Raw genomic sequence first — 27,094 nt, 5'->3', positions numbered from 1 at the left:
CAGCCTCTCATTTGTGTTTTTAAATAGGATAGAGAAGACAGTAGAGATACAAAGGTAGTGAAGGCCGTCACAGATAACAATGAAGAAGTTGTTCCATTTAAGGGGAAGAACAAGGGCAAAGATAGTGTGGAGGAAGTAAAATAATCATCTTTATGTTTCATTTCATTGTTCTTCTTTTGCCTAATCCTTTCTATCATTGTGTCCAGCATACTTCCTCCCCAGTATCTTTGCCTTTGTTCTTCCCCAATTGTTAAAAAAAGATTCACATTCTTACTATTTTATTTTTTGGAGGCTTGTGATTCTGTGAGATTTTGAGGCCGTTCCCATCCTGGTCCTCACTCCTAAAGTTGCTATCAGCTTGAGGGTTAGGCAGGACTAGGAACCCTAAGATGGCCCCATGAATATTTGGCAGCTGATGTTTAAAGTGAAGGTGGGAGCTACAAGGCCTGCTGAGGATAATTTTCAGGAACTCATTTGAACTCACGTGTGTCACATTTTGTGAAAATAAATCATGTGGCCTACCAAAAGCAAAAGGGTAGAGAAATATGCTGTATCTCGGCCACCTAATTTCTATGTGCACAAATTTTCTGGGATTCCCAACCACTTCCATACATTAGGACCCATAGAGAGCAATATCCGCTCAACTTCCCTCTTAGACTGTGATCCCACATCACCTGCTCTTTTTGCCCATCTGTTGGGTGACACTGATACTGAATTCACTGCAAATCTCTTGCCTCAGCCTTGCAAGTATTGAGAATAGAGGCATGAACCTCCACCATGTTTAGCTTTGGTATAACTTTTCATTGTGATGAAAAACACAGTAAGATATATAAAATTTTAAAGTCTTAAAACATTGAAGAGTGAGAGGAAGGTTGGACTTCTGTTGAGTAGCAATGATTTTCTTTCTGTCCTCTGGTCTGTGTGGTGGTACTTGTGTTATCCTCCAAAGTTCATAAAACCACATTGTAACTGGCTAAATGATAGCTTTTCACTTTAAGAATTATTGTGTCACTAAATTCTCTTGTCACATAAATGAAAAGAAAATCACCCGTAGTTTGCAAATCCTTGGTATTCAACCCCATTGAATAAATTATTTTTCTTTATCATAGTAGTCATACTTGCTAATAGGATAAACATTCTGTGTCTACTAAAGAATAAAGAGGAGAGTTAAAATGAAATTGTAGTTTTTGTCTTATTCCCTATCCTAATATGGTAAACTCCCTACCGCTCAGCTCCCCTGCACATTTGCATTGATAGCCATTTAGGATCTGATATTCAGGCAGTATCCTCATACATGAATAAGGGATTCACTGTTGTGATAATGTAAGCAAGCAAGCAAGCAAATGGCATGTAGACAAATAACCCATGTTTGATACTATTGCTATAAAATAAAAATACCCAATATACACTGAGGAATTTAACTTAAAATGAGACTTAGATAGCAAATGATCATTTTGGAGTTTAAATTTCTTTTGTATGTTATCATATTATTTCTTTATTTATATAGTCAATACAAGCTTCTATAATCAAAATATCTTAGGAAAAACTAAAAACTAAAAACTTCTTAGTGTAAATTACTGTGTTGCTGTTACATTTTTAAAACTTTGACGCTGTATGTACTTGTTCATCAGGATTAGGGGGAGATAACTATAAAACATTAAAAGTAATAAGTATTGGGCTGGAGAGATGGCTCAGCGGTTAAGAGCATCGCCTGTTCTTTCAAAGGTCCCGAGTTCAATTCCCAGCAACCACACGATGGCTCACAACCATCTGTAATGAGGTCTGGTGCCCTCTTCTGGTCTGCAGGCATACATGCAGACAGAATATTGTATACATAATAAATAAATATTTTTTTAAAAAAGTAATAAGTATTTTCATGAAAAGATCATTTGTATTATTGTGTGCACATTTCATTCTAAACCAATAAGATAATATAATAAGAATTTGGTGGTTCTATAATTATAGGTATCGCAAAGGGTTTGAACTCCAGTCATCTCTTTATTCGGGAATTAACCTTGCAGTTTTACTGATAGTTGCGGGACAACAGTTTGAAACTTCGATGGAACTAAGGAAAATAGGTAAAGCTGTTCATTATTCCAGGTATTTATGATTTATTTATACAAGTTGAGCATTAGAAAGTTCTGTTTAACTTATCTATCTTTAATCCCAGCACTCAGAAGGCAGAGGCAGGTAGATCTCCTTGAGGCTGGGACCTATTCTACATAATGACTTCCAGAGAGCCTGGCCTACCCAACAAGACTAGTTAGAGTGTGTGTGTGTGTGTGTGTGTGTGTGTGTGTGTGTGTGTGTGTGTGTGTGTTCGTTCAAATAACTAATACTTTACAATAGCAAACCTGACACAGCAGCCAAATAAAATGCCTACTCATCCTTTTCCTAAATCCTTGTACGATGCGGCAGAACTAGAAAGATTTGTTTCATGATATCAAAACTCAAATTTTTAAGGTGTCCGGCTGAACAGTTTATTGGGAAGAAAAGGGAGCCTGGAGAAAATGAACAATTACTGGGACGTAGGTCAGTTCTTCACCGTCAGCATGTTGGCAAGCGACATTGGGAAGGCTGTCCAGGCAGCAGAGAGGTTGTTCAAACTAAAGCCCCCGGTTTGGTAAGTCCCATCTGTGCCTAGTAATCTCATGTCTCCATATCTGAACCTGTTCTAAATCTTATTCAAGGAGAAAATATTTTTAAAAAAAAACCCAGCAGAACAACAACTGCTGTTTCTTTTTTGTTTCTTCATTAAAGCAACTAAGGCAGACATAACAGCTCTAAGGGGTCATTGCTTTTATGTATAGGCTGGAAGAGACAGATATGTGCTCACATAGAATGTATCCTTGCATACTCTGTCCCTGAGACTAGACTGTCAGTCGTCTTGACTTCTTTTAGATTGTGTCTTCAAGAGCAAAATGCTGTTTAATACTAGTATGTGTATGCTTGTGAGATAAAGCATATAGTAAAACTGAAAAAGAACCTCAAGAAAATGATGTACCTGGGCTGGCAACACTCAGTAGTCTGCTGGCCATGTTGGCTCAGTGGGGATATAGAGTCTTCTGTTGACCTTCATCGAGGGTGTTGGCATCCTGCTCACTTCCTATACTGCCTGGCTGTTTCACAATGTACCCCCATTCCTATAGAAGCCCAGCCAGCTAATCCTTTTAAAGGATCTCTGGCCCTAGGTTATCCCAGCTACCAGCAAGACCACTGAGGAAGACATTGCCATTGTGGGAGCTGATCCTCAGTTCCCTTCCAGATGATCTTATCTCCAAGGAAGTACTGACTCCTACATAGCCATGAGACCCCCTCCCCCCAGAGAGGGCTCTGGTCTATTCCCTAGCTCTGTGGTAGGGATGGGATACCCCAGTGACCTTGTTACATAGGTCCTTTTTTGTCTCTCAGGGTAGCTTCATACATGTAACAAGCTCTCACTCCAGCTCCTTCCTGTGGCACCCTGATGAGTTTTAAAGCCAGTTTTTTTTGGCTGTAATGATCATCTCCAATAAAAAATTGGGCCGAAAAGACTAATAATAAAGACTGGTTAATAAAATGGTGACACAGCAACAGCTGTAGATTAACCCATGAGTCAGCCATCTAACTGTGCAGAGGTTACTTAGAAGACATGAAGTATGTTCAGGGTTTATCAGAGAAAGAGAAAGAGCAGGTACAGGTTGTATTTTCTGCATTAATGGTTCCCAATCTTTACTGTTCATTGTAATCATTTGTATTGATGAAAACATAAATTGTGTTGCCCAAACTCCAGTGTCTCATTAAGTAGATCTTTAGTGGCCGGACGGTGGTGGCACACACCTTTAATCCCAGCACTTGGGAGGCAAAGGCAGGTGGATCTCTGTAAGTTCGAGACCAACCTGGTCTACAAGAGCTAGTTCCAGGACAGGCTCCAAAGCTACGGAGAAATGCTGTCTTGAAAAAAAAAAGTAGATCTATAGTAGAGCTTAAGAATTTGCATTTCAAACTATAAAATATTCATACTGTTAATCTGGGGACCATAATCTGAGAACCACTTTTCTACAGACTCTCATTTTAATTACAAATGTGTTCTTGGTATGCTACTCACAGAAAAGGCATGGACAGTATCAGACTTCGCCATAGATATATGAAACTCCATTAGAATTGTGGTTATCTTATTGATGGCTATAGTCTCATAATAAATGCTTAGTAGGTATTTACATAATGCATAAATGATAAAGAGGAATGATGAAACTCCATTAGAATTGTGGTTATCTTATTGATGGCTATAGTCTCATAATAAATGCTTAGTAGGTATTTACATAATGCATAAATGATAAAGAGGAATGTTTTCTTAAGTATTGATGGTGCTTACCTTAGGTGACTTGACAAAAGTTTTAATATTATGTTTTCTCTTGTTCATGTCATCTGAGTTTTCAAAAATATGAATTTATTTCAGGTTGAATATTCTTTATTAGAAATACTTAGAATTCTAAGCATTTGAGATTTGGGAGTTTGGCTTTTCTTTATTTTTTTAAAAAAATATTTCTATATACTTTACTAGTTGAGCATCCCTAACTCAAAATTAAACTGTTTCAAATCCTAAACATTAAAATTGTGCAAAATGATGGATTTCATTGTTCAATTCTTCTGTAAGAATGATCATGTACTTATTGACTGTACTCAGCCCCATTACCTTCTCCCATCTCCTCGCTTTCTCTCTGGTCTTCTTCCTTTTACAAAACAGTACCCCTCTACTTTCAAGTCTTTTTGAAAATTAAGACTACATTTCCCCATATTTTTCCTCCATGGCCTTGATTATTTTGCTTAACCTGATGATCTTTAGTTCTATCTATTTTCCTTCAAATGTTAAAATTTCATTCTTCATACCCAAATAGCACTCAATTATTTATGTATGCCATGTTTTCCCTGTTGATGGACACCTAGGCTGATTGTATGGTTCTGCCACTGTGAACCATGCTGTAATAAGCACAGAAGTGCAGAAACAACACTCAAATGTTGGGGTTTTGAAACATCTCAGATTTTGAATTCTCTGACTAGTGCTCACCTTACATTTGCATGTTTTTTTAAAAAAAATACTTTAAATGGCCCATGTTTGCCTGCTAGCTCTTACTTTGCAGTTTAGTAGACCAGTTGGATTCTTGGGATAGGAATTTCTTCAGTCATACCCACTTTTCCCTATTCTCCTCAGAAGAAGCAAGCTACCATTTGTTTTTCAGACCATATTGACATTTTCGAGGTTCTTTTAGACTGAAAGAGTGAATCTGTATTGGATCCCTGACACTCTTAGAATGGCTGCTGTGCACAGCATCCTAATCTTAAAGTACATTGCTGTGACTGGACCAGATAGACTCCAGAGAGAGGAAACCCCAGAATTGGATCTAATGCCTTTACATCAGTACCTGAGTTGACTGACAGTGCCCAGTACCCAAAAGCCAGACTGATGATTAGGATTTACTGGAAGGACTTAAAGAACTCAGAAATGTTATTATACTCACTGTTATGGCTTGTTACAATGGAATGTGTCTAGAGGAGATTATATACACGCTCCCAATTCCCATCTCTCAGTGGAATAGTATGCATGGTGCATAATTCTCCCATCACTGATATGTGACATTGGGTGTGAAATGTTATCAGTCAGGAAAGTTCAGTAAGCCTTGATGTGCATCTTTGCAGCTTTTTAATTAGAGTTAATTATGTAGGTATAAAGTGTTCATGTATCTGCTCTTAATATCAATCTTCAGCTTCTCCAGAGGTCAAACTGATATGGTACATGGACCAAGGCTTCTACCATATTGTTAGTGCAGACTAACTAATGGCCTAAGGCCCCTGGAAAACACATTCTTAGCAGACAAGATATTCAGAGCTTGGAACAGTATTAGTATCTAGACTAGAACCAGACATAGATGTGGAATGTGTCAATTTTGAATGGTTAAGGCCTGGTAAGCACCCAGACAAACAAGCTAGAGTCTTAACTGGTCTACTTTTCTAGATTACTCCATACTTTATCCCAAAGAACCAAATAATACAATGATGCTTTCATATTAACTGTCCATATTTAGTACCAGAGAGGTTGTAACCACCATTGCCTAACAACTATATTTTCAAATACACAGTTTGATTGACAAAAGCAAATTGGGCAGAATCAAGGTGTTCTGACATGAAAGTCTACCCGATCAGATGATTATATTTTTTTAAGTAAAGACAACAGGTTTAGATAAGGAGTTTCTGGAATTGAGGGAGAGTACAGGTACAGGGAGGAAGTAGTTAATGCTATAGGACAACACCATGAAATGCAGTGGCTTATAGCAATGGACATGAGCTCTACCTTGACTGTATCAATGGCAGTATTTGATTTTAACACTTACTATGATTTTGATTGTGATACTATACTGTAGATTTGCAAGATATTGTCAGTAGAGCATACTGAATCAAGGATTTACAGGTTTCAGTATACTATTTCTAAAAATACCTTAAAACAAAAAGGTTACTTAATTTTTTTAAAAAAAAATGGATTTGACATATTGGCATTTTGTAATTGCATTTTCTGTTGAACTAATTGCTTTTGTTTTCTAAAACAGTTATCCCATGCTTTTCACTACAATTAGATGCCATACTGATGTTGGGTCTTAGCCACAAAGCCAAGAAACGATGGATAGTATGTACTAAAATGGGGGTGTTGGTGTTAGTAAAGAGCTGTCTTTTAGAATTTTGTTGGACTAATTTCGCTTGTTCTTTGCATTTCTTCTGACTAGTTATGTGGTTGCTCAGTGACTTTATGAAGAGCTAGTGACAAACGCGAATTGAAGTACATAAGGCTTTGTTTGGGGAGGCTTCTTTTAAAGGGATTAGAATTGCTTTCAGTTTCTTTAGGAATCTAATTTATGAGGTTTGTGTTTTGTTTTTTTTTTTTTTCTCCCTCAGGTACCTGCGGTCATTAGTTCAGAACTTGCTGTTAATTCAGCGCTTCAAGAAACCCATTACAGAACATTCACCCAGGCAGGAACTGCTTAACTTCTGGTTAGATATAATTTTTGAAGCAACAAATGAAGTTACTAATGGACTCAGATTTCCAGTAAGATATGCTAAATGGGGCGGGAGGGTTGTTTGTTCCTTTGGTGAGATCAAACCTAGGAACTGGAACATACTAGGCAAATATTCTACCACTGAGCAATACTGCTAGTCCCAATCTTTTAAGATAGACAAAAGAGACTAGAGATTCATACTAAATAATTATTAAAAAACTCCAAAAAGGAAGAGAACTGCAATTTATAATATTTGGATAATAGTCGTCTGTGGAATCAGCAAATGATAAGTTAATCTCTGGGGAAAAGGTGCCAATGTCTCTCAAATAGTGACTCTCAATTGAATGTAATTTTGTTTCACTGAAGGGACATTTGGCAGAATTAGGACACATATTGGGCTGTTATAACTATGTGTAAGAGGTGATACCACTGACATTAAGGTATAAGGACTAGGGAGTCTGCTAAATGTCTTCCAATAAGTAGAATAGCACCTCCTACACATACACACACACACACACACACACACACACACACACACACACATACAGAGAGAGAGAGAGAGAGAGAGAGAGAGAGAGAGGGAGGGAGAGAGAAATTAAATTATCTGGTTCAAAGTTCAAAAATAGTAAGAAAAATGAAAAGATCTTGTTCTAAAAAAATGTTATACATGGAATTTAAAGCTGTCTTTTTCTAAACTTTGGCTTGCCTCCAGTGCTACTAATTAATATTTAGAAGTTTGTTGAAAAGGCAGAATTGCTTCTAGCATTTCATTTAGTTTTTGTTGCAGTTTTATGGGCATCTCATAAATTTTGTAAGTAAGATTTCTAAATAGTCTAGAAATTGAATTTCAATAATTGTATTTTATATTTATGCCTTGATACTTTGTGGATATCGGTGATTTTAATAGGAATTTCATTAACTCAAAATGCATTAGCTCAAAATGCAGTTATTGGGAATGATTATAATTATTTTGTGTTTAGGTAATACATTTTAAAATCTTGTTTTAATTTACAATGTTTCAAACTGGATAGGTACATATCAGTAAAGAAAGCAGACACTTGTGGAATCTTTACTTAGGTTTCTCATACTAAACGTGTTGTTGCTCTGTTTGGGAGACTCGTTTTCTCACCCTCTCCCTCCACCTACATCTCTATGTGCTCTTTCTCTCCCTTCCCTTTCTTCCTTTCTGCTCTCCAATATGCTTAATCAATTAACTAATATTTCTTGGAAATGCCACTCACTTTTCATTTTCCTGCATATGTACATACTTGGTACTTGCTGGTCACCCTGTCTACTTCCTTATTTCTCTCAAAAACAGTAACTTCCTTCTTTATTTTGTCACCTTCTCAAGAAGGCCTTTTTGTCTTCCCTATATGATGAGGCCCAACTTCCCCGCTTCTGACAATACTCTTTTTGGAGTGTTGTGTGGCAATGGATTGGATAGCCTTGTGTATTCATTGTTCTGGGTGCTGTGTTTGGAACAGAGCCCTCATACAGTCAGAGATTTATGTGCCATGCTACAGACCTGGTTCCTAGAGTCATGCTTGGCATAGTTGCTCCTTTATATTTGTTGAGTTCAAATTTTTCTACTTCCCTCACTGGGCAGGGACACCTGTTATAGATTGCTGTGTTTTGTAAAAATCTGTGCTCTTATTTTAGGTTCTGGTAATAGAGCCAACCAAAGTCTACCAGCCTTCTTATGTTTCTATCAACAATGAAGCTGAGGAAAGAACGGTTTCTTTATGGCATGTCTCACCCACAGAAATGGTAAGGGGAAAATCATGCATGGCCCTTTCTTTAATATGATTTCATCAACAATATGATTTTCAAATAGGACAGTTCATGTGGTAGTATTAGAAATAATAAGAACCCATGCTGAACCTCTAAATTATGAGACTGTGAAACTAATTACAGATGAAAGAAGAGAGAGCTTTTTTTGTATGTGGGCATGGAGGACATGTGTGTATAATATGTGTTTATGTATAATCAATATAAAACAAGTACAGTTTGGGTTTTTTTCCAAAAGATAGATATAAGTTAGTTACAAGGGCCAGGTGGTAGTGGCACAGTCCTTTAATCCCAACACTCAGGAAGCAGAAGCAGGTGGGTCTCAATGAGTTCGAGGCCAGTCTGGTCTACAGAGCTAGTTCTAGGCCAACCAGGACTGGTAACACAGAGAAACTCTGTCTCCAAAAACAACAACAACAAAAAACAGTCTTTAGGGAAGTAAATACAGAATATATAAAGTTCCTTCATATTTCTCAACTCTTGTCCTAATTTCCACCCCCATCTGTAGTGATTTGGTGGATATCCCTGTATCCTTGCTCCAAACTCACTGTATGTGCATATATTATGCTCATATATTCCCTACTTTACACACACAGACATTTTACATTATTATGTGGCAATACAAAATACATTTAATTTTTTTAAGTTTTATTTGTGTGTATTTATTTATTTGTATGTGTTCATGTATGTGCACATGTATGTCAAAGACAACTTTCAAGATGTGGTTCTCTCCTTCTTTGGGCTTTGAGGATCAAATTTAGGTCATCTAGTTTGTTTAACAAGTGCTTTAACTTTGACCTAACATGTTTTTTGCTTTTGAAATTTGTTTTTAAAGATTTCTATACATCATGGACAGTTTTTCACAAAACACACACACACACACCGGATTTTTAAAATGTCATATTTCTTAAGCTTTCTTATTGTATAGCATATTTTTTGGTCTAGATGAACCTACTTTATTTTACCTTTCGCATTGATACCTAGTAAGATTCTTCCATTTTTCACCTTGTCAATGATCTTACAAATGAGCCTGCTTGACTCAAGAGTATGTGTGTTTAGAACTTTGATAGCTACTATCAAACTTCTGCAAGCTTATATTCATACTAACAATTATAATTGTCCATTATAAAGATTACAGAATGCTGAGCTGGGTTTATGGTAATAGAAGTATCTCCGTCTGTTTATATAAAGTAGTTCATTAGGTTTTTTCTTCCATAAATTCTGCACTAATGAAGCACAGCGCCTTTGACAAGCACATTAGATAGGTTTATTTGCTGTACGTGTGTTTCCATGGAGTATAGGGGGACTTCTACCATTAGCTAAGCAAAGGAAGATTATTTTTCTCCCTGTTAGCAAAAATGAGAATGATTACGTTATCAGGTAAAAACAAAAATTATTTTCACAAATAAAACACAACATTGTAAAGTAAAGAGGCTCAAACTCAAATTAGAAATGCCTTAGCAAATATAGTCAAATCTCAAGCAAAGCCCAGCAATCTTGTCTAATGTTTAACTCTGGAGTAATGTTCTTGTTGAAAATACAGTTAACAATCATTAATGAGGATGAGCTGCCATGATGTGCTTGTATTTATCCTGCATAGTGTATATTAAATAACATGAGTGCAAAAGAGAAGTTCTATATATGTGCTCATACATATATAAGTAATATATATAATATATCGCTTGTACATATATACATATTTCTCATTTGAAGAGTGCACATATTTTGCCTCATCTTTGTTTTTCTAAAATCTTGTAATTGAAGTGCAGGTAGCACCCCCCTAATCTTAAAGTTTGAAATACTCCAAAATCTGAAATTCTACTGTTACTAGTCACAGAGCTTTGGATTTTGGAGCATTTCAGATTTCAGATATTATTTAGATCAGAGGTGCTCAACTATTAAAATCTATGAATATATTGCAAAATCTGAAACATTTCTGTGCCTCAATATTGCAGACTGGGGAAAGTGAATCTTTATTATATATACATGAAAACATGTTCAAATCATAAATGTATGCTGTGATGAATTTACAAGGTGAAAAGAAAGCACTTCAGAAGTCAGCATACGTCAAGGAGTAGAATACCAGTAAACCTTTAGTTCCCTTTAGGCAGACTTCTGCAAGCCACCTCCATGTCCTCAAGATGGAAATTCCTGTTCCAATCACTAAATCTGCTTACTTTCTTTGTACCATGGCTATTACTATCACTGTGGCAGAAACTTCAAAGTTCAGATCTGTAGATTTGTAATTTCATTGATATAAATGTGAAATACCTCATATTTTGACAGATGCTTGTAGAAAAACCTAATGCTATTAAAGCAAATGGTTTTGATGTTATGGAATTTTACCATTCGAAATCCTGGGATGGTTACTGACTCTTAAGTGAAATGTCCTTTGGTGTATATATCTCACTAATTGTAAATAGCTTTTTCTTAGTAAAAAATGGAAAGTTTTCCTTGACAAAATGTTTTGTTACTTTCTTACACTTGTCAGAGGAAATAATGACAAAGGTAGAAGTTTTGTTTTTCTGAGAGACACATTCTACATTTGCCGTCATTACAATTTTGAAAATCTGCGGCTTTTGAAAAGCAAGAGTGAGTTGCCTAGAGTGAGATGACATTTTTTCTTCACAGTTATATTTTTCCTCATGGCATATGTGTGGATGATTGGAAGAGAACACATATACATGTACACAACTTCATGTAATATCACTGCAAAATGCAATGAAATTCCTGGTTTATTAAGAATTCAAACTTATTGGAAATATGAGGTAGTAATATGCTGAGAAATGCTGAACATTTCTTGGAGTTCAGGATGAGCTGTGGAGTTTGATTGTTTCTGTGGTTTATTTAATCCCAAAGACCAATTTCCAAAAACCATAGGAAATCAAGTGAATTTTTCTATATAAAATTATTTTCTACAATTATATGTTGGTGGTGTAGTCTGAAACTGTATTTTAGACATTTCCTTTATAGCCTAACTTTATGCAAAGTTAAAGACCATAGAATGGTAGTAGAGGAAAGGGACAGTTGTTTTGAAAGTTGAACTTAGTATTTAGTGGAACATGTTAGTTTTATTACCATGCTGTTAAAAAAACAACCCTCGATTTCAATATTTTAACATGATAAAATTTTGTGTATGCCTCATGCCATATCCAGGCTAATAAAAGAAGACCTCATACCATCTTGCAGCTGGAGAAAAGGAAGGTAGAAGATTGCTGTAGGAGTTTGGGGGTATTTTTTGTTTGTTTTGTAAGAAGGAGTTAGGCTTTTTATAGGGAAAAATGCTTTTTCATTTACATTTTGAAAATAGGGTCTCACCCTTTAGCTCTAGATGGCTTGCAATTTACTATGTAGACCAGGCCAGTCTTGAATCTGTGGCAATCTTTTGCCTGCTTAGTGCTGGGATTTGACTTGTGCCCCTATGCTCAGATTTCATAGAGGTTTGTATGGGCTTCCCATACCTCATTGGTAAGGACTCTGTCATATAGCCTCACCTAACGGCAAGAAAGAATGAAATTTGGGTTAGCTTTGTGTCCAGGGGAAAGTGAAATGAAGATAAATGAGTTTTGTCAGTCTTACTTCTCTAAATATTTTTATAAGCCACTCAACTGAGATGGGCTGTCCTAAGGCTATTTCAGAGTTTGCCTACTGTGTTGACAGAAGATGAAAGACTACTCAATGTATGTTTTTCTGTGGGCAGTGTATCTATCTCAAATTATGCATCTCAAATTTACATTGTTTACTCTAAACTGGATCAGAGTCATAAATTTTCATATCTTAGAAAATGTTTTATGTGTTCCAAATTATGGAAGTATATGGCTCAAACCCCTAATCACTGTTGAAAATAAACTAGAAAAAAAATAAGTGACCATAGAATGAAACCAGAAATGATACTTTATTGAGAAAAATTAAACTATTAACTTCTGTCTTTGATACTTGCAGAAACAAATCCATGAGTGGAATTTTACACCCTCTTCTATTAAGGGAATAAGGTAAGAACATGAGAGAAAATATGCTTTCTCTTTAAATACAAATAATGGTGGTGTTTAATGTGCTTTGATGGTTCCACTTATAAGATATGATTCTTAATTTTTGTTTTTAACAGATCCTAACAGACTATTTTCTTTATTGTTGTCCTATATGAAGTTCATAGTGTGATGCTGGGAAGGGCCTCTTGACTTATAATATGGTAACTTTTCTAATCCAGTAGAAGAAATGATTGGCTAGCAAACTTTAAAGAGTAGTTCTATCTTGTGACTGAACAAAGAATATCCTTTTAGAGCCAAAACGTTCAAGTGCTGTCACCATCATCACCCAAGGGCTCAAGGTAGGAGTTACTTGGCATCTAGTACTTGAGTAGTGCTTCTTGGACAGAGCTCTGGAGGCAGGGGGACCGTTAATAGGGACACAGATGATATATTCCAACAAGTATGCAACTTGCTTTTGGGATCAGGAATGACAAGCTTTCATGGCTTACCCCAAGCCAGGTTAACATACCTTAGCTGCCCTAATCAATGTGCCAGGATATCCTATGATATAGATATGAATAATTTACATTGGTATGGATTTTAAGGTCAATTTTGTTATATGTATATGTATTTTTGATCTTGATTAAGGTATTGTGACTGTGTCGTTCATTTTAAAATGTAATGTATAATTAGAAAATATAGATTGTTAATGAATAATCATCAATAATAGTCAAGCTTGTAGTCATGTTAGTTAGATTTTCTAGATATATAGAGATATATTTCAGTTAGATAGGCATTCTTCATATCTTTCAAAGACTACAGAATATGGCATTTAATGTTTTAATAACTTAGGGTTGTTCATGACAATGAGACATGTCTGCTCCTGGCAGCACCAATCTACTTCAAGAGAAAGATGGGCATCAAAGAGGCTCCTTATGGAGTTTGATAGCCACTTGGGCAAAAAACTGCTCTTGCCTGGACTGTTGTATAAACTGGACACAGAGAACCCGCAGAGAGAGGACTGCTGAACTTGCCTAAAGGTGAGATGGTCTTTTGGGGTTCCTGATTCATAAAAGAGTATGCAAGACATTCTGCAGGACACAACAGATAGTGACTAAACTGCCATTGAAATTTCCTGCTTCGTGGAAATGTCTGCTGGATATTATGGGCCTGAAGGCTGAAGATGGATGCCCCAACGGTACAGAGGAACTTTGGGTGACTGTCCAGTCAGCAAGATGTCTCTGTCATTTCTAGAGTTTGGAAGTTGCTTATTTCTTGTTTACTTACATAGTATTATATCCTTCTGGAGTCTTTGATGGAGTTGAAGAATAGATATAGTTTTACTTAGTTATGATAAAAGATAAACTAGATATAAATATTATAACTGTAATTCTTGCTTTATAACTGCTTTGTTATATGTAATTTTACTATGTTAAAGTTAAAGCCTTTCTTTTTTGTTTAAACAGAAAAAGGGAAAATGATATAGGTGGGTCTTCTATCTATCTGTTGTTTCATTGGTTAATTAATAAAGAAAACTGCTTGGCCTGATAGGTCAGAACATAGGTAGGCATGGAAGACAGAACAGAATGCTGGGAAGAAGGGAAGTGAGTTAGACGCTATAGCTCTCCTCTCCAAGATGGACTCAGGTTAAGATCCTTCCCGGTAAGCCACCACCTTGTGGTGCTACACAGATTATTAGAAATTGGTTAATCAAGATGTGAGAGTTAGCCAATAAGAGGCTGAAACTAACGGGCCAGGCAGTGTTTGAAAGAATACAGTTTCCGTGTAATTATTTTGGGTGTAAAGCTAGCCGGGATCGAGGTGGGAACGAAGCCCGCAGCTCCTTTCACTACAATGTCCAAAGGTGAGAGTGGCTATGAAATAGATATGGGTTCTCTCTTTGAAATGTGACATTGTAAAATCACTTGGCCTCTGTATGTTTCTGCTTTTTCTGTTTTAATCAAATCAGGAGGTTAGACTGGAGTTTTCTGTTCTTTCTCTAAGTAAGACTTAACTCAGAAGCCACTGAATGAATCCCTAGTTACCTTCATACCCAGCGTAATCCTGTCCTGAATACATTTGTGACTAAATGAAATAATGGTGTACTTGGATAATACTGCCTAGAAACCACAAGATAGTGCAAAAGGCATTTTCAAGACTATCTTATGTGAAACAATGTTGTACAAAGAGTTATTGTGGCCTTCTATTTATATCTCTTCAAGGAGATACCTCTAGCTGCCAATTCAACAGGAATTTACATAGGGCTGTGGCTCAGACTTCAGGACTATCATCACATTACAGGCATGCTTTGAATCCTATGGTAGTTATTTTTTATAGATTATACTGGCTCATTTATAACCTAGATTTAATTTGTTTTGAATCACCCTGAGCTGTTCTGTTTTAATGCATCTTTTTGTGTCAACTACAGCATTAAGAATAGTTTAAGAAATATTTGATTTATTGGGAGGCTAAAGCAAGAGAATCATGAGTTGGGAGTACAGCTGAGGCTACATAGCAAGATCAGCACCACCCTGAGCTGTACAGCAATACCTTGTCTCTAAAGAGACAAAAAAATAGGTTCTGGACCAAAAGAAATGACAAACAAGGGGCCAGATAAAGTGGCTTCATTTGTTTAAAGAGCTAATTGTATAGATGGTAAACTGACCAGATTTCTCTGTAGTGCCACCTGGCAGAATGAGGATCATATCACATTGACCCAATGTGAGTGAACTTTCTAACAGCAGAATCTATGAGTAGATAAGAGTGTGATGACTTTCATTTACTGGCTTTGTATAAGCAAACTGAATATTGCTTGTTTGAAGCTCTGTAAGTCAGGTCCAGACATCAGGTGGAAGTAGACTGGAATACATTTGAAGGATTTTCTCAAGTTTATGTTGCGTGACCATGAATACTGTGTCCTGATACTTTCTAAGTGTATTTTGAGGCTGTAATTATTTCATGAATACCCTTATCTTTCTGTTTCTGTAAGATTATAAACTCCTAGAAGACAGAGATAATATTCTCTAACCTTTTCTGTTATGCATGTTTTCTTTGCCCTGAATATAGAGGAATCTCTTGATACATGTTAAAATCAATTGATAAATACATTTGCAATATAGTTGTCTGTAGCACGATTAATAAAAACCCAGAGACAGATATTGGGGTTCAACCTGAAGGTCAGAAAAGCAAAACAGCCAGCCACTGGCTGTTACCTCTATCTCAGTCAGAAATGGCGATCCTGCCTCCAGGAATCCTCAGAAGGAGACTGAGAGTTGTCTCCTCCTGTCTTATATTCCTCTCTAGGGCTGGGATTAAAGGCATGCACCACTACCACCTGGATTCTATGGCAAACTAATGTGGCTACTGGGATTAAAGGTGTGTGTCACCACTGCCTGGTCTGTAAGGCTGACCAGGCGGCTGTTTTATTCTCTGATCTTCAGGCAAGCTGTATTTATTAAAATACAATGAAATATCACTACAGATGTCTCTGATTTTAAATTCATAGAGTAAGAAAAGGCAAATTGTGGGAATATTTTCTAAAAAATGAATGAATCATTGGGCCTAGAGAGATGGCCAGGTTGGGTGGATCACAATCACCAGCTCTGTAACTCTAGCCCTGAAGGATCCCACAGCTTGTGCTGGTCTCTGCAGAACCTGCACACACAGGCAATACACATATGCATAATTTAAAAATAAAACTACTACTTTTAAAATAATGATTAATAAAATCAGGAACTAAGAAAATTTAAGGTAGATAAAATAAACATCAATATATTTATCTTTTTGTTGTTATTGTTTGTTTTTTGAGACGTGGTCTCTCTGTGTCACACTGGCTGTCCTGGAACTTGCTCTGTAGACCAGGCTGGCCTCAAATTCAGGGATCCTTCTGTCTCTGCCTTCTAGTGCTGAGATGAAAAGCATGTGCCATCACTTCTGGCTTTATATAAGCATTCTTATGTTTTGAAATTTTACAGCCTATCCAAGTTTGATGAACGGTGCTGTTTTCTTTATGTCCATGATAATTCTGATGACTTTCAAATCTACTTTTCCACTGAAGATCAATGTAATAGGTGAGTTACAGCTAATTTAGGTATATGCAGCATATTTATGAGATGATCTTAAAAGATTTTTGTTATAAAAATGTTTATTAACTGTACTGTCTTTCTCAAAATTTTAGTTCATAGAAAATTGTTTTTACAGCACTGAGGTAGAATCCACATACATTCCAACCATCCAAAGTATATAAGCTAATGATATTAATGTAGCTCCAGACTTTTACAACAATCACAATATAATATGAGGATATTTTCATTATTCCTAAAGGAAGCCTAGTAGCAGTTAATATTCATTTACCATTTTCTCCTAACCTCCCCCTCTAAAACCTTAGCCCTATACAACTACCTACCAAAATTTCTATGAATCTGTCCATTTTGGACATTTGTATTCATGTTGTGACATAATATGTGGACTTTTATGCCTGGCTTCTTCTCAGTAGCATCCAGTTTTCAAGAGTCTGCCATGGCATCCCAGAATCAGTACTTTGATGCTTTGGGGTGCTGAGTAGCAGTACTCCCTTGTATATCTAATGGTGCATTTTATTTGTATGCTCATCAGTTGCTAGTCATGTGGGATGTTTCTATCTTTTGAGTTATTGCAAATTTTGCTTCCGTGTACATCCATGTACAAATTTTGTGAGTACACAAGCTTGTAGATTTTGGGCATCAAAATACTGAATTTTAAAGTAACTTTTCTCCCACTTTACATTACCATCAACAATATGGGAAGGTTCAAATTTCTCTACCTCTCTGTCTTCATTGTTTGTTCTTTTAGCTCTAGCTATTATAATTGATATCTGTTTGAATTGCATTGTGTGTTTGGTTTGCATTTCCCTAATGACAAATGATTCTAGGCATCTTTTCATATGTTGACTGGACACTTTGGTGTCCTCTTTAAAGAAATGTGTGTTCAATTCCTTTGCCGAATGTTGAAAACTATAGGAAAGTCTCAATAAAGTAGAAATATTTTCCAAACATGTTTTATATAGAATTCCTTGGTGATACCATTTTTCTATAGTCATATTATATTGCTTCTATATGCATGTTTTTTTTCTCTAAAATAATGAAGAGTAAGCCATAGAGATAATTCTGCATTACCTCTAAGTATTCCAGTATATTTCCTATAAAGGGAATCTTCACTTATATACTTACTATAGTTACATAATTAGGAATTAAGATGGTCATGGGTTTATATTCTAGTGTAAAATTTCATTTATTTTCCTCCTAATGTTTTTATACCAAAACAAGGTATTTTATTTTGGTTTGCAGTCCAATCTATGATCATGTGCTGCATTTAGTTTCCATCTCTGTATTATAGTCTTCTCTCACCTTGAAGATTTAATACTTTCAGAAAGCACAGGCATTATATGTTGTTGTCTTTTCATTGGGAGTTTGTTTGCTGTTTCCTCATAATTATATGTGCATTATGTATTTGAAGTAGGAAAAAAGATACTATATTACTTAGTAACTTATATCAGAGGATACTCATTGTCCTAGGGTTTCTATTACTGTGAATAGACACCATGACCAAGGCAACTCTTATAAAGAAAAACACTCAATTGAGGTGGTGGCTTACAGTTTCAGAGGTTCACTCCATTATCAGCATGGTAGGACTGATGGCATGCAGGCAGACATGGTGCTAGACAGGTAACAAAGCTCTGTAGGCAACAGGAAGTAGTCTGTCTCACTGGGTGTATCCTGAGCATATATGATACCTCAAAGCCCACCTCCACAGTAATACCCTTCCTCCAACAAAATCACACCTACTCCAATAAGGCCACTCCTCCTAATAGTGTCACTCCCTTTGGGGACCATTTTCTTTCAAACAATAGCAGTCAATATTATTCCTCATGATGTTACCTTGAATCAGCTAGTGAAAGTGATGTTTGTCCAATTTTAGTTGGGTTATTTGTCTTTTTGCTATTTATTATTTTATTATTTATTAACTTGTATATTCTCCATACATACTCAGATACAATTTATAAGACCTTCTTCCATTCTTTGGTTGTCTTTTCATATCACTAATAGTATTACTTATAACACAAACATTATTAATTATTAGGTTTATCCATTTTTGTCATTCGAAATTTTTGTTTATGCTTAAGGTTTTAGGGGCTGAAGATGTCTCAGCAGTTTAGAGTACCTACAGAGTAGGTACTACAACAGAGTAGGTTGTAGTACCACAACAAGCAGTTCACAATCACCTGTAACTCCAGATGCAGGGGATCCATTGCCCTCTTCTGGCCACCATTATCACTGCACACACATGGTGTATGTACTGATTAGCAGGCACATAAATACACATAAATAAAAAACTAAATTTAAATAAAAATGCTTTGCCTAATTCGAGGTACTCTATGGTTATTATTATGGAATTTATTTTTATAGAAATGAATCTATTGTTCTATAAATTTAATAGGCTTGGCTGTCATATTTAGATATCTGGTGCATTTTAATTCATTTTACTTACTTATTGTTGGGGGCATGCCAAGATGCTCACATTGCAGTGAAAAGACAGCTTGCTAGAATAGGTTTTCTCCTTCTACCATGTGGATCCCAGGAATTAAACTTAGGTCTTTAGGTCTGGCAGCAAGTGACTTTACCCACTGAGTTATGTCACCATCCCTTTAATTAATTTCTAATATACTATAAGATAGGACTATAACTGAACTTTTGTGTGTGGTACTTGATTGTCCCAATACCATTTGTTAAAAAGAATATTCTTTTCTCCATCAAATAGCCTTGGCACTCTTATAAAATGAGTTGTCCCTCTAAATTTATAGACTTCTATTCCATTGATATACATATCTATCCTAACTAGATATAGCCTAGTATCCATTGATCATCTTTTTCTTTCTTTTTTAGTGATTTATTCTTATCTTATGTGCATTTGTGTCTTGTCTGCTTGTATGTCTATGTGAGGGTATTGGATCCCCTGGAACTAGAATTCCAGACAGTTGTGAGCTGCCATGTGGGTGCTGGGAATTTAAAACAGGTTCCCTGGAAGAGCAGCCAGTGCTCTGAATCACTGAGCCATCTCTCCAGCCCCTGATCATCTTTTTCTATCCCTCCCTGTCCTCTTCTATCTTCCTCCTTTGGTAATCACTTCTCTATTCTGACCTGAAATTAGTCTGTCAAAGGGACATCTGTACTCCTAAATGTATCTCAGCACTTAATAGACAAAAATGGAAACAGTTTAAGTGTCCATCAGCAGATAAGTGGATAAAGAAATGTGGTACCTATACAGAAAATGTAGTTAACTCTAGCCTATGGATGGAACCTACAAAAAGAAGTTTTTAGTTCACTAGAAGAGAAAGTGTTCTTGTTGTGTTTTACATATGTGCTACATTTAAGAGAGTACTTTAATCTCAGGTAACCAACTAGTTTGTTGATAGAGATATTTCATGAAGAGGACTTACTTTTATCACATATGTTTTGAACTATATTAGGGAATCACTAAAGTACCATGTCAAATCAAGAGTAGAATTATTGTTCCATAACTTGTTTATTTTATGTTTAAGTATAATGTAATAGAATAAGGTTAAGTTAAACATAAGGGGAAAGAGTGTTCCTGATGGGTGGTATTCTGTGACATTTGCTGTTCTAGGTTTTGCTCTTTGGTCAAAGAGATGCTAAACAATGGAGTGGGCAGTACAGTGGAGTTGGAGGGAGAGGCGGACGGAGACACCTTAGAGGTAAATCACAGAAGATCCAGAACTAGGAAAACGTCCTTTAATATATATACCGTTTGTGCTTAAAGAAAAAGTCTCAATTTTCATGTGAATCCTCTATTAAACATAGTTAAAGATACCTTTGAAAACCAGCCAGACATCATTCTCCATAGTCTCAGAAATTAAGTTTAAAGTGTCTGTAGAATAATCTTAAGGTCATAGGATCCTGTCAGTCAGAAATTTTTAAGAAAAATAGCCATGGGTTACATTAAAGTTTTCTTTTATGCATAACTATGCAAAGTATATTTTCTAAGTTAATATTACTTATGAGACTCCAAGAGAGATATTTGACAAGCTGGAAACCAATTTTTGCCTAAATGGACTTTAGTTATATCTACTTGCACATGGTATATTAACTCTATCAAGGTTTGAATCACTTTAAGGAAAGTGACCTTATCATAAACTCATTTGGAAAGCACAGTTGTCCACAATGACTACATCATTTATTTGTATTTTAATCTTGCAGTCATTTAGATTTGTCACTAATTCAAGTTCTCCCAGTCATTACAATTTCTCGAAATTTTATTATATTTTTGAAGTTAGACTGAAATTAATTCCTTAAGGTTTTCTTCAGAAAGTATCAAAAGGGTTCATTTAGTTATTAGGTCAGGTATAAGAATTATTAGCTGACAATCAAAAGTGTGTTGCAGAAGTGAAGTGAGTGATTCCCTGTAAAGGCAACAGGTGTGGGAAGAGAGAAAGCTATGAAATAAGTCTGTCAGACAGTGAGGACCTTTAGTCATCTTAATTGTGTATTAATTGTCATGCGCACCCTTATAGGAAGGAACTTACGGATTAGTGTATAAATTAAGTACAAACACTGAGGACATGCCAAAACCCAGAAATACTCATTACTTTCTCTCTGTTTTACATAAGAGTTGCTTAAACTACTGTCACCTTTGTTTTAATAATTACCAAGAATAAATTTAAATGCAGCTGCATGCTGTGACTTATTATACTTATCATTTTCATTTTACTGTGTATGTGCATGCTATGTGTGGAAGTCAAGGGATAACTCTGGACTTAATTCTCTCCTTTCTATGGGTTTGGGGGGTTGAACTCAGGTCACCAAGCTTGCGTGGTAAGCACTGATACCAACTGAGCCATCTCACTGGCCTTGTTTTTGCTTTGTAAGACAGGTTTTTTTTTCCTTTGTAGTTCAGATAACCCTGAGCTCTCATGAACTTCCTGTCTTAGCCTCCTGAATGCTAGAATTATAGGCATGTGCTACCACATCAAGCAGGGTCACAACAGGTTTTTATGAGAAGACAGATGAAATGGACTAGCAATTTATCTTAATTGTAAAATGTATTTGCAACATGTACTAGATCTATATGACTGAATGGGGGTCCTCCCAACATGCATATACAATATTAAGATGTTAACATTTATTGACTTTTAATTCTTTCCTGGGCTATTGAAAGAGGTTTGTTTCCTGACAAGGTGATAAGTGATCATGCAGGAAGATACTGATTTGTGGTATTTAACATGCTTAGAAAGTTTTAAATTGCAGCATTAAAATGGTGAAAAATCTCAAAAAGGTAAGCCAGGTAATTTACAGGTGAGTCTTATTTTTACTTTTCTGAAATTATATTTCATTAAGTTATTCTATGAACACATGAACAGATGAGATATTTGTTAAATGAAAAGTATATAACCTAAGAACCATATTTTGCTTGGCACTCAAATAATGCTTTGTAATTTTGAAAAATTGTTAGATAAATTTTGGGCTTCTTTTCAATAAGTTGTGTTTTGTCTTTTTTTTTTGTCCTGTTGTTTTACCTTGTTTAGTATGAGTATGACCATGATGCGAATGGGGAGAGAGTTGTCTTGGGAAAAGGCTCCTATGGCATTGTGTATGCTGGCCGAGATCTCAGTAATCAAGTACGAATAGCCATCAAGGAAATCCCAGAGAGAGATAGCAGGCAAGTTGGGACTGTCCTCCATTTCAGCAATATGTATCCCGAGCCTGCCACTGATGGTGTAAGGATTTAATCTATGTCAACAGAATGGTGTGGCTACCTTATGTTGTCAGAACTTATGATGATCGTATTATAAGGGTAATCTGCTTTTGTTCTCTTATAAATATATTAAGAAAAATCAAACTACTTAAAAGTTTATAGATTAAAGAATGCCATATTTCAAAAGAAAATTGTATTTCTTCCCACAACTATGTCTAAAAATTTACTTTTTATGCAGCTATTTGAAAATATTTTAAAATGTGACTGAGAAATTTTTTTTTCTCTTTGTTTTTCAGTGCTGGGGATAGAACCCAGGTCCTCGAGCATGCTAGGCAAGCACTCTACCACTGAGCTACATCTCCAGCCTTGACTGAGTGCTCTTAAATTTACACTGTAACAATTGAAAATGGCTATTATTTGTCTGGATATGTCATTACAGAACTTAAATGCAGTTAAAACTCAAGAGTTTCATAATACAAATTTTGTTAATAACTGTGGTCTTCAACCTTATCATAGATTTGGGGCTATTTTTCTACCATCAGTATTACAACTTAAAAATTTTATTATTACATTTTTTGAATTTTTCATACATTAGATTTTGATCATATTCTTTGTCCTCTCCCAAGTCCTCCCAGATCCCCCCCCCACTTCCCTACCCATCCAACTTCATGTTCTTAGTTTACTTTATTTTAAATTTAAACCTCATCTAAATCTAAACAAGAACACAGCAGTGCTTACTGTTGAGTGATTCTGTAGAGAATCTATGTACATAATCATGACCCCAACAGAAATAATGATGGGCCATAGACACATCTACCATAGTTGGCAGTGTTGCCTCCAGCTCTGGGTGCTAATGCTCTGGGATTGAGAATTGTAGGCTGGTTTTCTTTGCTTCATGTCTAAAAGCCACTTATGAGTGAGTACATATTTTTCTTTCTGGGTCTGGGTTACTTCAATATGACATTTTCTAGATCGATCCATCTGCCTGCAAATTTCAACATGTCATTATTTTTTTCCACTGTGTAGTACTCCATTGTGTAAGTGTACCACATCTTCTTTATCCATTCTTCAGTCAAGGGACATTTAGGTTGTTTCTAGGTTCTGGCTATGACAAATAATGCTGCTATGAGCATAATTAAGCTCATGTCCTTGTGGCACGATTGATCATCCTTTGGATATATACCCAAAAGTGGTATTGCTGGGTCTTGAGGAGGCTGTTTACTAATTTTCTGAGAAATTGCCACACTGACATCCAAAGGGGCTGTACCAGCGTGCATCCCCACCAGCAATGCAGAAGTGTTCCCTTTTCCCCACAACCTCTCCAGCATAAGTTGTCATCAGTGTTTTTGATCTTGGCCATTCTTACAGGTGTAAGATGGAATCTCAGAGTTGTTTTGATTTGCATTTCTCTGATGGCTAAGGATGTTGAACATTTCCTTAAGTGTCTTTGAACCGTTTTAGATTCCTCTGTTGAGAGTTTTTTGTTTAGGTTTGTACTCCATTTTTTATTGGATTATTTGTTCTTTTGGTGTCCAATTTCTTGAGTTCTTCATATATTTTGGAGATCAGCCCTCTGTCTGATGTGGAGTTGGTGAAGATCTTTTCCCAAACTGTAGGCTGCCATTTGTCTTGTTGATTGTGTCCTTTTCTTTACAGAAGCTTTTCAGTTTCAGGAAGTCCCATTTATTAATTGTTTCTCTCAGTGTCTATGCTACTGGGGTTATATTCAGGAAGTGGTCTCCTGTGCCAATGCATACAAGTGTACTTCCCACTTTCTCTCCTATGAGGTTCAGTGTGGTCAGATTTATATTGAGGTCTTTGATCCATTTGGACTTGAGTTTTATGCATGGTGAGATATACGGATCTATTTTCATTCTTCTACATGTTGATATCCAGTTATAACAGCACTATTTGTTAAATATGCTTTCTTTTTTCCATTTGATTTTTTTTTTGCTTCTTTGTCAAAAATCAGGTGTTCGAAAATGTGTGGATTAATATCCATGTCTTCGATTCCATTCCATTGGTCTTGCTGTCTGTTTTTATGCCAATACGAGGCTGTTTTCAGTGCTGTAGCTCTATAGTAGTGTTTGAAGTCAGGGATTGTGATGCCTCCACAAGTTCTTTTATTGTACAGGATTGTTTTGTCTATCCTGGTTTTTTTTTTTTTTTTTGCTTTTCCATTTAAAGTTGAGTATTGTTCTTTCAAGATCTGTGAAGAATTTTGCTGGGATTTTGATGGGCATTGCAAATTGAATCTGTAGATTGCTTTTGGTAAGATTGCCATTTTTACTATGTTAATTCTGCCTACCCATAAACATGGGAGATTTTTCCATTTTCTTGTGTCTTATTCAGTTTCTTTCTTCAAACATTTAAAGTTCTTGTCATACAGGTCTTCCACTTGTTTGGTTAGAGTTAGTCCAAGATATTTTATGATTTGTGGCTATTGTGAAGGGTGATGTTTCTCGGATTTCTTTCTCAGCCCATTTATCATCTGTGTAAAGGAGGGCTACTGATTTTTTCAAGTTAATATTATATCCTGCTACATGACTTGTCAGGGACCAGCCTCGACAAAAACACCACTTGCCAGGATCGGTGCATGAAGATTTAGAAAAATTAGTATAGAATACGAGGATGCATGAAAAACAGTAAAACAGAAATAGAATAGTACCGGGAGGGCATTCCAGTGAATACTGAAATTGTCTGAGTTTAATTTTCCATACATAATTTATACCCCAATACAAAAGGGGCACGAAGGCAACAAAAGACTTCTTTAACATGATACAAAGGACAACTCGAACAGTTAATTGCTTTAACACTTTGAGACATTAAGTCATTCGCATTGTTTAGGCAGTGAAGCCACCCTGGACTAAGTCTCCTAAATGCAGCCCTTTTCCAGGTAACCTCCAATTAAAAAGAAGCAAAAGCATGCTTGCATATCCTGACCATCTGTCAGAATGGAAATAGGCTCACATTTTTGGGCCTTCACAATTACTGAAAGTGTTTATGACTTGTAGAAGTTCCTTGAGATAATTTTGGGGGTCACTTATGTAAACTATCATATCATCAGCAATAGTGAGAGTTTGACTTCTTTTCCAATTTGTATCCCATTGATCTCCTTTTGTTGTCTTATTGTTCTAGCTAGGACCTCAAGTACTATACTGCATAGATATGGAGAGAGTGGACAACCTTGTCTTGTTTCTGATTTTAGTAGGATCACTTTGAGATTCTTTCCATTTAGTTTGATGTTGGCTGTTGGCTTGCTGTATATTGCCTTTATTATTTTTTAGGTATGTTCTTTGTATCTCTGCTCTCTTCAAGACTTTTATCATAAAGGGGTGTTTCATTTGGTGAAGGCTTTTTAAGCATCCAATGAGATGATCATGTGGTTTTTTTCTTTTAGCTTGTTTATATGGTGGATTACATTGACAGATTTTTGTATGTTGAACCATCCCTGCATCTCTGGGATAAAGCCTACTTGGTCACAGTGGATGATTTTTCTGATGTGTTCTTGGATTTGGTTTGCCACTATTTTATTGAGTATTTTTGCATCGATGTTCATGAGTGAGATTGGTTTGTAATTCTCTTTTTTAGTAATGTATTTGTGTGGTTTGGGTTCAGGGTAACTATAGCCTCATAAAAAGAGTTTGACTATCCTGTTTCTATTGTGTGGAACAATTTGAGGAGTATTGGTATTAGTTCATCTTTGAAAATCTTGTAGAATTCTGTGCTGAAACCATCTGATCCTGGGTGTTTTGGGCTAGTAGACTTTTGATGACTGTTTCTCTTTCTTTAGCAGTTATAGGTCTGTTTATTTTGCTTATCAGATCTTGATTTAAATTTGGTAAGTGATATTTATCCAGAAAATTGTCCATTTCCTGTAAGTTTTCCAATTTGTGGAGTACAGATTTTATAAGTATGACCTGATGATTCTCTATATTTCCTCCTTTGTCTGTTGTTACATCCTCATTTTCATTTCTGATTTTGTTAATTTGGATATTAACAAAATATCCAAAAATCTCTCCGCCTTTTGGTGTGTCTTCATTTGAAGCACCACACAATGCTGAGTGTGGCATTTTCCACTGGTGTCATGTTGATATTCAGATGTTTTTGATCATGTAGCTTTTTGGATTAGGAATACTCAGCCTGAATCCCATGTTTTACAGGTAGGAATTTAAATATCCTCATGGAACCTGAGGAAGAGAGTCCAGAAGGGATGGTTAGCAGTAAGGCGGATACTGTTAAAGGACTTCCAGGGCCCAGAGCCCTGGGATTGCACAAGTGACACAGGCTTTGTTTTTTTTTCTGCAATAGGTACTCTCAGCCTCTGCATGAAGAAATAGCCCTGCACAAATATCTCAAGCATCGCAACATTGTTCAATACCTAGGCTCTGTTTCCGAGAATGGCTACATTAAGATATTTATGGAGCAGGTGCCTGGAGGTAAGTAGATACTCTTTTGAATTTGCATTCTGAAAATTGCTTCTGACAATATAATCTGAATATCATTGTCTCACCATTTAACAGTGACAGACCTTTTGGAGGTTGGAAAATATTGTTTTTTCAGAAG

At 36.1% G+C, this 27,094-nt stretch overlaps 1 protein-coding gene across 1 annotated transcript in view; it reads left to right on the top strand.

Annotated features, from left to right (window-relative positions):
- Positions 1–27,094, top strand: part of Map3k15 (mitogen-activated protein kinase kinase kinase 15) — a 121,839-nt gene that overhangs the window by 67,750 nt on the left and 26,995 nt on the right. The window contains exons 8-16 of the mRNA XM_085684891.2: positions 1,966–2,078; positions 2,464–2,623; positions 6,925–7,075; positions 8,685–8,792; positions 12,756–12,805; positions 16,756–16,851; positions 20,444–20,531; positions 22,359–22,492; positions 26,840–26,967. Coding sequence (XP_085541017.1) covers positions 1,966–2,078; positions 2,464–2,623; positions 6,925–7,075; positions 8,685–8,792; positions 12,756–12,805; positions 16,756–16,851; positions 20,444–20,531; positions 22,359–22,492; positions 26,840–26,967 — 1,028 coding nt within the window. The remainder of the gene's footprint in view (positions 1–1,965; positions 2,079–2,463; positions 2,624–6,924; positions 7,076–8,684; positions 8,793–12,755; positions 12,806–16,755; positions 16,852–20,443; positions 20,532–22,358; positions 22,493–26,839; positions 26,968–27,094) is intronic.

The sequence above is a fragment of the Myodes glareolus genome, chromosome X, assembly GCF_982192425.1.
Source record: "Myodes glareolus chromosome X, mMyoGla1.1, whole genome shotgun sequence".
In the NCBI taxonomy this organism is placed as follows: Eukaryota; Metazoa; Chordata; class Mammalia; order Rodentia; family Cricetidae; genus Myodes; species Myodes glareolus.
Note: the sequence above shows the minus strand (reverse complement) of the source record. Positions and strands in the feature narration are given on the sequence as shown.